At 36.6% G+C, this 12,465-nt stretch overlaps 2 protein-coding genes across 11 annotated transcripts in view; both read right to left on the bottom strand.

Annotated features, from left to right (window-relative positions):
* Nucleotides 1–6,299, bottom strand: part of LOC110373926 (protein Fe65 homolog) — a 69,865-nt gene extending 63,566 nt beyond the window's left edge. The window contains exon 1 of the mRNA XM_064039595.1: nt 6,042–6,299. The gene's annotated coding sequence lies outside the window, so the exon portion shown is untranslated. The remainder of the gene's footprint in view (nt 1–6,041) is intronic.
* Nucleotides 6,300–8,044: 1,745 nt separating this feature from the next.
* The window catches only part of LOC110373944 (uncharacterized), a 146,786-nt gene continuing 142,365 nt past the window's right edge, over nt 8,045–12,465 (bottom strand). For 9 of the 10 annotated variants that reach the window (XM_021331441.3, XM_064039538.1, XM_021331444.3 and 6 more), the window contains 3 exons: nt 12,109–12,208; nt 8,723–12,025; nt 8,045–8,321 (listed from right to left, as the gene is read on the bottom strand). In XM_021331441.3, the coding sequence (XP_021187116.3) occupies nt 8,742–12,025; nt 12,109–12,208 (3,384 nt within the window). In that variant the 3' untranslated portion in view covers nt 8,045–8,321; nt 8,723–8,741. The remainder of the gene's footprint in view (nt 8,322–8,722; nt 12,026–12,108; nt 12,209–12,465) is intronic. The other variant, XM_049841644.2, reaches the window with a different exon arrangement.

Here is a 12,465-nt window from a genome sequence, read left to right on the forward strand (position 1 = left end):
AATCTTTGCCCAATACATAGTTGGTTAGAACGATAATAATTTACCTAATACATATTAATAGGTGATATTACACAACTATTCTTCCAAGAGATAAAATAGTACAAATTCGTTATCTCAATAAATAATTTTCGACGTAAAAGCAGTCGATTTCCAACACAAGTGAGTGAGTATATAAGCACGTATCTCCTCGTCACGTTCCTCCCTGAACGGAGGGAAAATTCCCTCACTTATTGTGTTTCGCAGGCCTGACGTACAAATCTTAATATGTTTTATACTACGTCAATATTTGAATTTGTTAAAGGAACATGCTAGATGAAATAGTTGAAGTATTGAATTGTTTTAAGAAATGTAATATAGCGAGTAATATAGCGATATATAAGGGTATTTAGTACTACATTTATTATGGTACGTGTCAATCTTTCGGCGAGATTCTACCAAAAGTGACTACGCGACGCTGCGAGTCCACTGCTATCATTCCATATTATGTTCGTGCTCTGACTAAGGTTTCAACTTCGCGGACATTTTAGAATTTATTGTTAACACATGTATTGCTGCTGTTTGCTAGAGCGAATAGACCAAAAGAATGTAAACTATTTCCTTTCTCGAGTACGAGACTATCAGTATTTGTTTACTAAATACCACTTGCATCGGTTGTATGTGGATGTACAATCACAATAATAGTATCTAAGCAGTACGAATATAATATTCGATAAGAGCTACAAATATACATTAATTTACCCCAACTATTAACTGCACAAATTCACCTCTATTTACCGTTACCAGAAGTTACGACGGCCTAATTTTGTTAGTAATCTTGCCCCCATAAAGCTTGGGTCGCCTTGGTTACCTTTGCCACTACGTCACTCAGACAAAGTGTGCGGTCGACTTACCCTGAGATAGTGTAGCTACGAGTCTATATCATCGGTGTTTACATAACCGAAATGAGAGAGAAGTTTTTTTATTTTGGTGAGGAATCAATAGGTATGGATAAACAATTTTAAAATTTTAAGTCAGTCTTAAATTATTTTATTTTTTAATAAATAAAATTAAGCCTGTTAGTGCTGAAATAAATGCTCATGATACTGATGCATTTTTGTGCATGAATATAGTGGAAGGGGACAACCAAAGAAACGGTGGATACTTACGAGATGATGGCAGATAGAAGATCATGGAAGAACAATACATGCTGCATCGATACCAAATAAAATTTAGGTAAGCAGGGGGATGATGATGATACCGATGCAATTATTGGGCTTGGATAAAATTATGTCCCTACATTTGGTATAGATAGTTCAACTCAGATTTGCGCGCGGCCCTATGTGTGCGTCGGCTTGTAAATATACAACTTTCATTCGTGTGACAGTGACGTCGTTCGAGCATGACGTGTTCTTATCGCTTTTTGTTATGAGTACAGTCGTTTACGAAAATACTAGTTATTCACGGAGAAATTATTAAGGAGTCAGGTAAGGCGGTTCAAAAAATTAAACAACATTTCAAATCAAAGCTTTTTATTATTAAATGTAGTTTTTCATTATTTTCTCATCCGTCTTTTCAAATTGACATTGACAGTATCTAAGAAATAAATAAGGTGAAATATCTAAGATGAATTAAATACTCCTTAGATATTTTCTAGCTCGGGGTACGCGGAAAATAAATAAAAGTGTGGACAAAGAATGTAAAAAGAGGTATAATCTAGTATAATAATGTAAACAAAATGGGTGGGGAATTTTAAAAAATTTTATTGCTTCGCATAATGTCGACCAAAATAAGACGGAAATAATGAAACTCATAAATGAACGTTTAAGTCAAATTGATGAAGGGATGTGGGGTAATACTTGTCGACATGTACAAAAGAAAAGAGAAGAATACTATAAGTAGACATTTTGACATGGAGTCAGAATTTATAATTCACCTTGGAGAGTAGCGAATCCGAAAATTCATCATTTGATTTTTCAAGTAGCGATTTAGAATCATTATAAATAAATAAACATTAAATTACGTAATAACTGTTTTTCTTTAAACTCCCGTATACAACCCCTAAATAACTGTATTGTACCCGACTGTACCTCTTGTCACGCACACAAAGTCATTGTATATGTACAAGGGTTACCCATACATAAGGCCGCGCGCACGACTGAGTTGAACTTACTATACATTTCAGAATGCTCATCATAATTAAAGAAAAGTCCACTATTTTACATGAAACAGCAAGCTTCTATGACCTGTTTACAAGAGACAAGACACCATCATTCCCTTTCAAACCCCATGGCCCACAAATAACACTTCTCCCAATAAAAGCAAGTCCATCACTGATCGATATTGCGAGTCTCCGTAGGACCCACCTGAATTTTTAACGAAATACTTTCGCCAAACTCCTATAAATTTGAATAAAGACAAAAATGATTATTGATGGACCCTCTTTATGCAAATTGGGGGGAATTCGGCCTTTCCAAGACACTCCTTTTTAATTTATGATCAAGTTCGAAGGAAAACTTCCACTCAAATGTGCACGGAGTTATTAATTTAAGTTTTATAGTTTTGTTAATAGGTGTAAGTTCGTTGTTTTATACCTTTTAGTTTTTAATGGGGGTTTTGACTTCGTTTTTTGGAAGACTTGGTGCTGTTTAATGGTGGTAACTAAGTAAAGTCAGCAAAATTCTGTGACGTTACATCGACAAATATGGGGGCTTCTGTAATAAAATTTCAGATTGTACTATCCAACACAATCTTGTGTAAAATGAATAGAAATCGTCGAGTATTTAAACAAACAATTTTTACTCATTGCAGCAGGGTTCATGAATTGTCAATTTTAGTGTCAAATTATCCACAAATTCAACGACGCAATAATGATTTTTGTAATTTACAAAATGTAGTCTACCACAGTGTAGTAATTATAGAGACCTATTAACAATACATACATTGGTACATAGAAGCTATACAACGGCTTGTCAGCTACTATTTAATAGTGGTACGAATCAATATTGATGACAGCAACTAATGACACTAGAATTACTGTCATCGTACATTTAATGATAGAGTAGAGAACTTCACCAAATCGAAGTATGTTTTGAGTAGTTTAATCACACGTATGGACTATGTGGATATATTGATTGTTAAAGTTAACTTGTGTCGTTTTACCTTTGGAAGGATAATTTACAATGTCTTATTTTTTGTTAAAAACTTGCAGTATGCCTAAAGCTGTTATTCATTTCTCAACACCGAACACGAATTTAGTAAACCAAAAAAACCAATAATTTGGTTTGTTAAATTGTTTTTTTTTTATTGGTCAGTTACAGTAATGAGACACTTTTTAAAATTAAAGTTTATTACAAATGTTCTCTGTAACTTCTCTACGGGAGACATTTTCATAGGTTCTGTGGTCCACAAACTAGGCGCTGCCTGTATCTTGGGAGTATCTATCTTAGGGGATCTGTAAATTGCTTATTAAAAATAAAATATGACTGGTGTGATTATACTTACAAAGGTTACTACGTTTGTTTCAGCTATAATACATTCTTAAATGTCGTGTCTATTTATCTGAATTGTTTCAGATCTTTTTCCAATGTTTTTCAATGATCCACGGCATAGCACATAGGTAACAGAAAGACAAACAAAAATGCTCACATCTGTATTTTCAACCAACTTCCCAAAAAGGAGGAGGTACTACATTCTGATGTTTTTGTCCAAAAAGACCTCTTTCGAGGTAAGTCTGGTGTCAAATTTATCTGTTTTCGAGTTTCGGAATGCAAGCTCGTTAGAAAGGGGGAGATGACCCCCTTAATTACTTTCATGTACTTTTATGGTTAGCTAGGGGAACTGGGTTAGACGGGGTTAATGGGAATGGACTCTTAATCTATTTACCGGTTTAGTATTCACCATTGTGATCGAGTCTTCGATAAAATGGATACCCACGTAAATGTATTACGTTTTAAACATAGATATACGGGGTGACTGGTAAATCAATGGCAGTATTTTTTGCCCTGAATCTAATCAAGGACACAATAATTATAAAGGTAATCTAACAGTTAAATAATAAATCACAACATATTCCAAAATCAACCTAAATAACCCACATATGCAAGAGTCGCTCTTTGTGTAAGAAGCTGGTACTTACTCAGTTGAAGCCAGTTAGATTGGAAGCCGACCCCAACATAGTTGGGAAATGGCTAGGTAGATGATGACGAGTTAAGCTAAGCCAACGGTTTTAACCGAGTCTTTAAGCACTATTCTGTGCACAAAGATAAAAACATCTCGCTGTAGAATTATCAAGTAGTAAGTTTCTACACAATTACCTACTTGAAACTCCTGAACAGTTTCCAAAGCTGAAGAGTAAGTTTGTTTGTTTAAACGTGCTAATCCCAGGACCGAGGTAGGTATCTACAAGATCGATTTAAAAAATATTTCAGTGTTAGATAGCCCATTTATCGAGAAAGGCTAAAGGCTTTTTACCCAACTGCACGCGGTAATTCCCGATGTACATAGGTAGTTGCAAGTGAAACCGCTGGTGGGAGCTAGTTTTCAAAATAAAAGCTTACAAAAAAACCGCAGTATACTGTAATCTTCCAGTTTTTATTTTGTAATCCCTTTGATCAGATCAGAAAGGGATCAATATATGTATGATCCTCTCTAGCGTTTGTTTATTTTGTGATATTTGTTCAACATACGCTTTGTTCATCTGTGATCCATATTTCTTTGATCTTTTATCAAAACATTCACATTGCTTCTTACTTTGTATTTTTTTCGATATCTCATCTTTATTTACTTATACTAGGTATTGTGAAGTATCTCTACATTTTCTATCATGATTGATTGAAAACTTACAACGAAATTGAGTACCTAGTAAGCCAAATTTATAGAGTATGTTTGCTTGTTCAGACGCTAACTTAGGAATAGTTCCGATTTGGAAAATTCTCTCGGTGTCAGAGAGTCCACTTATCTAATTGTAAGCAGCTTTTTACATGGCTGCGGGTGTGAATCCTATCTCGGAAGCTAGTATCATGGACATTTTGGTTTCAGGCAACGCTTTTTCTATGACAAGACTGCGTATTTACCTACAAGTTCTATAGATAAAGTGCCTACCCATTCACATCAAAAGTCATACTTATCATTCCTTATAAGCCTGTGTTTAGAAATGAACCAACAAAAGACGTAATGAAGTTCAACATAAGTAGCAATATAGTACTCACTGGAAAAGCTACTACGCAGTAAGTTGACAATGATAGACTACTACGTACTATCAATATACTAGAAGCGGCCCTTGATAGCACTACGGCTATGTTTATTAAGATAAACTTAAGGTTATGCGTAGTTTGGAGAAAATGTGGCTAATCCTATTAGGTAGTTACTTATTTATTAATGCGTTTGTTTGTATGAATGTTTGTTCCTCTTTCACGCAAAAACCACCGAATGGTTTTTGATGAAACTTGGTAGTAATATGGCTTGTATATCAGAAAAACATAAAGCTAATTTTTATCCTGTTGTAGTAAGTAGTTACGTCTTGAAGCGAGTGAAATCGTGGGTAGAAGCTAGTCCGACATAGATACCTAGTGAGGTAGGTACCTGTCTATACAAAATATTTCAGCTGAAACCACTTAAGCATATAAAAGCTGGCATAATAGGTACTTTCCTACCCACCTTTACGCAAATTGGTATTGTACTAATAACGCCTTGTACTCAATCTTGTGAAACTCATTTTGTATTCTAATACTCTTCCCGTGGCGTTCTTATTGCCCTACATTATGTATAAAAGAAGTACATAAAACGTATATAAGAATGCCATTGGAAAAACAGACGTATAAATAATAATAATACGGTTGAAATTTAATTGGAAAGTCGCCCTTTATGTAACGTGGTTTTGTGAAAACAAATAGGATTGTTCATTTTGAAAGAGACATGCGTAATAACTAAGAAAAGGTCATCTTGTGATGTCTTATACATTTGTAGAAAAAATACATGATCTAAGGGTCATTTTATACATTGTATAAGGTAGAGGAGTATATACTTAGAATTTTAGAAGATAATGAAAGGGAAAACACTCACCTTTTTTCCTTAAAACACTTACACAATCTTGATTATAGAAAAAAATATTACGTAAGCACACGGTCGTTCAAATCGTCTATTAGTTCAAAAATTCAGTTTTTCATTCACTTTGGAACTTGGCACTTTTTGAAATGTTTTTCGAGTATATTCCACGCGAAACCGAAAGTATTTTTCGACGAGAATTATGAAATAAATGGAAATAAAATGGAGGCTACGCTTTGTCGTATTGGGGTTAGATAGTGGGTAGTTTAGTGCGCATGCGTGAGATCTCACCCCATCCCTCCGTTTGGTTGCGTTCCGGAATACGCGAGTTGGGGGAGCGTGTAAAGATAAAAGATCGAGCTCTATTTATACACTATGATTTTGATAGTGAAATTAACAGTGAGATGGTCAAGTTGAAATGTCTGGCCCTACTACAGTAATTAAGGTGCACTGCGCACCTACTACATCACCTACCTACTATTTGAGCATGCGACTACCCAACATAAAATCTTGATAAAATAATTGCGATTATTAATTCCAAAACTAAGTTTTGAAAGGCAGCTATAAATCAATTTTCATACTACTTCATTAATTACATAATTTAATCGATTGAATCATTATTTCAAGTATTGCTTCTATAGTTCATTATTATTAAATATGCATTTGTGTAAAAACTTAAAAGTCATATGAAGATCGTTTACTTTTAGTCAAATGATTTCACTTAGTTGACTTAATATACCTCAGTGGTTCGAGTATAAGTAGTTTGTTTTAGCACCAAGTTTAAAATATTAGTAAGGATTTTTTGCTAATTAATTGTTAACCTGCATCTTTTACTCTACTTTAATATTAGGTAATAACTGTGTCTCATAAAACGGTCTGTAAAAACCGCCACATTCAAGAATTACTTACGTTAAAAAAGGTAATCTGAGCTACTTTAATATGAAGCTTAATTCTATATTATGTGTGGTTAGGACTCTAATCCGAACAAATGAAAAAATGCTCAAGTACCATCTATTTTATACCAAATCATCAAGATTGTATGTTCTTTTTAGCTTTTAGTAAGCCTGTAGCTAAGGAACAACTATATAGATAGATCGATCGGTCATAAGGTTAAGCAACGCTAGGTGTGGTCGGTCCATGGATGGGTCCTCCGTGTTTCAGAATGCGCGTTAAATTAAGTGGTGGGTCCCTACTGTCATTTCATCATCTTTGGCTGTTGATGTGGGTAGCCAGACGCTAGAAAGTCTGACAACTAGTCTGACTAGGGGGTACCTTAGTCTTTAGGCTGGAGTTTAGGCCATTTGATATGAAACGGTTTAGCTGTAACGGTAAGCAATCTCACTTTTGCATCTATTAAAATTGTAAAGAACTTCAACTTGCGAAACCAATTTCAACTCATAGATACACCTCTATCTACCCCTTGCAAAGAGCAACCGTATTACTTAGGCATATTTTTTCAAACGATTGTTTAGATAGGCTATACCTACTGCATGCTTTAAAATAAATTCCTACAGAGTATAATGACAGCTGAGCATAGCATTTGCAATCACCATTTGTGTTCAGGGTCGTGTCGATCGATCAAACGGCAAGTTTTCTGAGAATATAAGAATAAAAATGTGACTCTTTTGATTTGTCATACTAAAGCATAGAAATAGTATGATAAACTGAGTTGAGTAGGTCAGACATTATTCTGGACATAGAATACCAACACCACGCAAGTCCGCCATTTTACAAAATGTGCAGAAAATATTAAATTGTCATTTCTGTTTTATTTTATTCAAATGCTTCTTTTGTTTCAGTATACGAACCTTATACAGCTAATCGGCAATTTACAGTTATCTTCAAATAACATTTTTGGTCTCTGAAGTTACCTATTTGATGCCTCGCGAATTCACTGTATGTAAGTAGTGTTATGTATGTTCATACCACTTCACTACCGCCAAGTCTAATTTCGAAGCGGCAAAATTAACTCAGGAAAGTAGATAAGTATTTAAAAGGTAAATAAAATAAAACCACACAAAACTATATGAATAAAATTTGTATTCCGTCATCATACACGAATATTGATCGGTTCAATACATTAATAGTGTTTTTGTTTAATAAAATAGAAACTATTTGCTATATTATTGTAATAACGATCAAAAATACATTGGCTTAACATCAGATAAACTATTAAATTAATACGTCTCAATAACATTCGATATTTGCCGATTAGAATGTACTAAGCTAGTTAAAACTATTTATTTATAATATTATATACTAAGTGTAACGCGATTTCTTACAGCAAACTCCCCAACATCCTGAAATTTTACAAAAATATTTGAGTAAAAAGAAAAGTGTGTCCATTTATTTTTTATAATATGGCATGGCGTAGAGTCTAGGTACTTTATTTAGGACTTAACGTAGGTAAATCACGATGTAAGGAAATTGGTGGAAAAATATTGAAAGCCAAGTAATTTAAAAATGACAATACATATGTCGTCATATTGTATAGATTTCTCAGGCAGGTCTCTGTAATCTGGCAAAGCCTGTCAAGTATCTTTTTCAACGGTTTGTAGTATATAGAGGTATCATATCATAGACAGTATTTTAATAAATGGGTAGTTTACAATTGCAATAACCTTTTTGTAAATGCACCTTAACATTATACCTCAATATTTAATTTGATAAATACTTTCTACAGACAATAAAAGAGTGTTACCTTGTACCTAGCACCAGTATTATTTGGTCATGCCCTGCTTAGCTCGTCGCTCCCACTCCGCCCGCATCTGCAGAATCCCTTTAAACTGAGGAGACGCATCCGCCTCCCCTGCAGCTTCCTTCTCCCTTCCATCTTCCTCCTTCTCTATCTCCCCATCCTTGGGTATCACAGCACTTTCTTTCCTATCCTTCTCAACCGACAATCTGAATTTATCCTCATTCTTCTGCCACGGTCGTTTTGTCAAAGTGTCGGCTTTATAAGCCATAGCTTCGCTCTTCGCAATGTTCTTAATGTCCTCTCTGTCATTTGATGGGTCAGGGAACGTTCTATTTCTAAGTCTCTTCTCCGGAGTGGAGTCCGATACCTCTTTCTTGTATTTGTTTACTTCGCTTCTGTAAACTGGAGCGCTATCTCTCTTAAGATTAGATACACTGTTGATGCTGACACTTCTTTGATAATGTGGGGCACCAAACTGACTGACACGGGCAGCAATGTCCACCAATCTCTTTTCTTCTTCTTTTATTACATCTTCGTTTTCCTTATCACTATCCCTAGACTTTATAGACGCGTTAAATTCGTTTTTCAATATCTTACTCCTTGTTGGTGGAACGTCGCCATCTTCTTTGTTGTTATTCGCAGCTATATCCTGGGCAATGCTATCGGCTTCTGAATCTTTTAGTTTCAAAGATCTTCGGGCGAAGACTTTCATTAACTCTGGTTCGTCATCGTTTTTCCTATCGCCTCGAAGTTCTTTGGAAATGATTCCAGGTTTTTTGCGGTAAACTACTGTCTCGTCGTGTCTGTCAGGAGTTTTGATGTCATTGCTGTCCGTGCTCTGAATGGAACTCTTGCTTCCGAAGCTCGAATGGGATTTCTGATCCATGGATATGTTATCGTAAATTCTCTCGGTGCTACCTTCAGTACTCATAGAGTTTGTTCGCGGTTTCTCTGGTCTGTCTTGCAGTTCAACGCTCATGGCTTTCCTCTTGAAGAATGCTTTTGGAGTAGAAGGGCTCTGTGGTATAATAGGTATAACAGATTTTCTCCCACTCAGTGGAGAGTTCTTGTCATCATTTTGAGTATTCTCAATAATATTTTCAACAAAATTGTTGCTCTTAATAGATTCTTTTCTCACAGGAATATTCTGTGTCTTGGTTTCAGTTATTTGGAAACATTCAATTTCTTGTTCTTTCTCCGCTTGTGGACTATCAAGTTTCTTTGGCGTAACGTTAGCTGTCAACACAATGTTTGTCGTTGGTTTAGCATCAACTTTGTTCAATTGAATGTTTAAAAACTCTGGAACTTTCGGTTTAGATCCAGATTTCTGTAATTTCTCTTCACTTTTATTTATTTTTGGTGTTTCCACCGTTTTGACCGGGGTTTGTTCCTTATTAATATGAGTCACTGATATAAAACTTTCAGTTTCAGATTTTGATTCTTTCTGCGTACTATGTTTGGCACTCAAAGCACTTTCAACAGATATGGTTTTCCGTCTATCATCTATCGGTTTCTCTGGGCTACTCTTAATGCTATCTAAAGAACTAGACTTGAGTATTGGGGCAATAATGGGCTTAGGCGAACTAATAATATCATCAATTTTAGCCTCTATTTGAGAAATATCGCTGTCGCGCTTATTATCCATTGTAATATGAATGCTGTTAGTGAAGAGTTTTCTGTCTTCATTGGCATCAGTTTTGAGGCTATCCAAGTAACTGCTGTCGGTACTTGGCAAGCTATCGTAGTTAGCTTCTGCAGTGCCGTGCATTATATTATAGTTTCTGGCGGAAATCCTTTTGGAGAAATCGTTTCGTTCGCTCAGGTTCCTCCTGTAGTTGACTTCCCAGCTTTCTAGCAACGGTTCAGAGATGCCGACGATGGCGGGTAGACTAGGCATCTGGTTCTCCTGGGAGCTGATGGACGTCGTCTCTGACGCGTATCGGAAGCTGTGTGACTTGCCGATGCTGCTGCGAGTCTCCACGAACTCGTCTCCGAGGGACCGCATGGCAGATGTGACGTAAGACTCCTCAGTTTTGGAAGTGTGTCGCGTCGATTCACGTTTGCATTCGATCAATTTCTCAGTAAAATCGGAAACGTGCTCGGTCGACCTGTGCTTGATGTTGTCGGAACTCTGATGCCTAGCCGATTTGGGAGGTGACGTCGAAGTAAGCATGCTAGCGTTGAAGTACGGTATGTTTTTAGGCATGCTTCCACTACTAGTGAATAAGTTATAATCATTATGAACATTTTTGATGCGCATCGCTCTGATTGGCGGTTCGTCGTCTGAGATCACTGGAGACTCTTCCTGGGACCTGTTCAACAGTTCATTACTAATAAATGCTTTTGAGGAAAATGGATCGACCAATCGCTGTACAGACACTGGTCTCTTATTCTTATCAAGTTGCAAGTTGAAAGATTCCCTCTTATCTTCAATAGTCTCTTTAGAAGAAGTTCGTTTAGTCCTCTCAATCTTTTCACAGAATTCCTCGCGTCTGCTGTAACGACTCTTCATTTCTAGATTCAACATTTTATCAGTTTCTTCAGCAATTTTGAGATCAGTAATATTGTATTCGACACCGGGGACTTTGACAGCGCTGTACACATCTTTGTACGCACTGTCTTGCACGTAAGCGCCTTTATTGTCCAACCTCTTATGCATTTGGTTGGCGAAAGCTTTCTGTCCAGCAGACTTGTGTGTTCTTTCAGCAGGTACCGGCTTGTACCCTTGTCCCTCATTAAAACTTCTTTCTGTATCAACAGGTTTATACTGCGCTGGAGGCTTCTCAGTTTTAGACTTCTTAGTCTCTTGCTGACCATCTCCATCTGTTTGATCCTTTTTAGATTTCTTCCCACTCTTCCTCAGTCGAAGTCTGCTGAAGAACGATTCTTCCTTCTTGGATGACTTTATCGCTTCATTTTCTGACTTCTTGTCTGACTTAGATTTCTTCTCGAGGCAAGATTCATCGGCTTTCTTGTCCATGCGGTACTTAGTCATCCTTTCTTCCGAATGGTAAGTTTGGATGGTTTCCTCGTGTGTTCTTGACGAGCTCTCTCTAAGGGCCTGCCCTTGGGAGCTGGATTGACTTCTTTTGATCGAAGACCGTGGTGTGTTGGACTCTGCTATGCTAAGTTTTGCTGGTGACTGGCCGACTAGCTGGCCGAGGGCTAAGCCGGGAGGCAAGGACGAGGACTTCAGTTTGGTGTCGCTCGGAGTCTCCAGAACTCTTTGGAGTTCCCTGTTCACGTGCTGATGCTGTTCTTTAACGATTTTATGATGCTTCGTAGTGGTCGATGAAGAGAATGATTCTGTAACGAAACAATTTAACTCTTAGACATGAACATACGACAAAAGACTCTGAGTCGATGTAATAAGATGTATATTAGCTTACCAGTAACCACTTCTGAATGCTTGTGGCTGACTTCAGGAGTAGTGCTTCGTATCATTTCTTCGTTCAGTTCGGGCGTTATCGGCAAGGCTGATGTGGCAATCTGAAATGTTACGGTAGACAATGAATATCTGGTGGCATCTATTGAGACACATAGACGTAGTGAGTGTTTGATTACTTATAGATAGACCAAATAACCCACTGTGCTTAAGCTTACATTAGAGTAGCGGTGTAAATAGAATTAAGTAATAGATGAATGGAAAATGATGAGCGCAATTCAGATTTCGGCAAATACGCTTTTTGTGATACCAGGAAAAGCTGCCGTCATTAACAAGTTAGCGTGATTTTACGTGTAAAATA

Source organism: Helicoverpa armigera, chromosome 19 (genome assembly GCF_030705265.1).
Source record: "Helicoverpa armigera isolate CAAS_96S chromosome 19, ASM3070526v1, whole genome shotgun sequence".
In the NCBI taxonomy this organism is placed as follows: Eukaryota; Metazoa; Arthropoda; class Insecta; order Lepidoptera; family Noctuidae; genus Helicoverpa; species Helicoverpa armigera.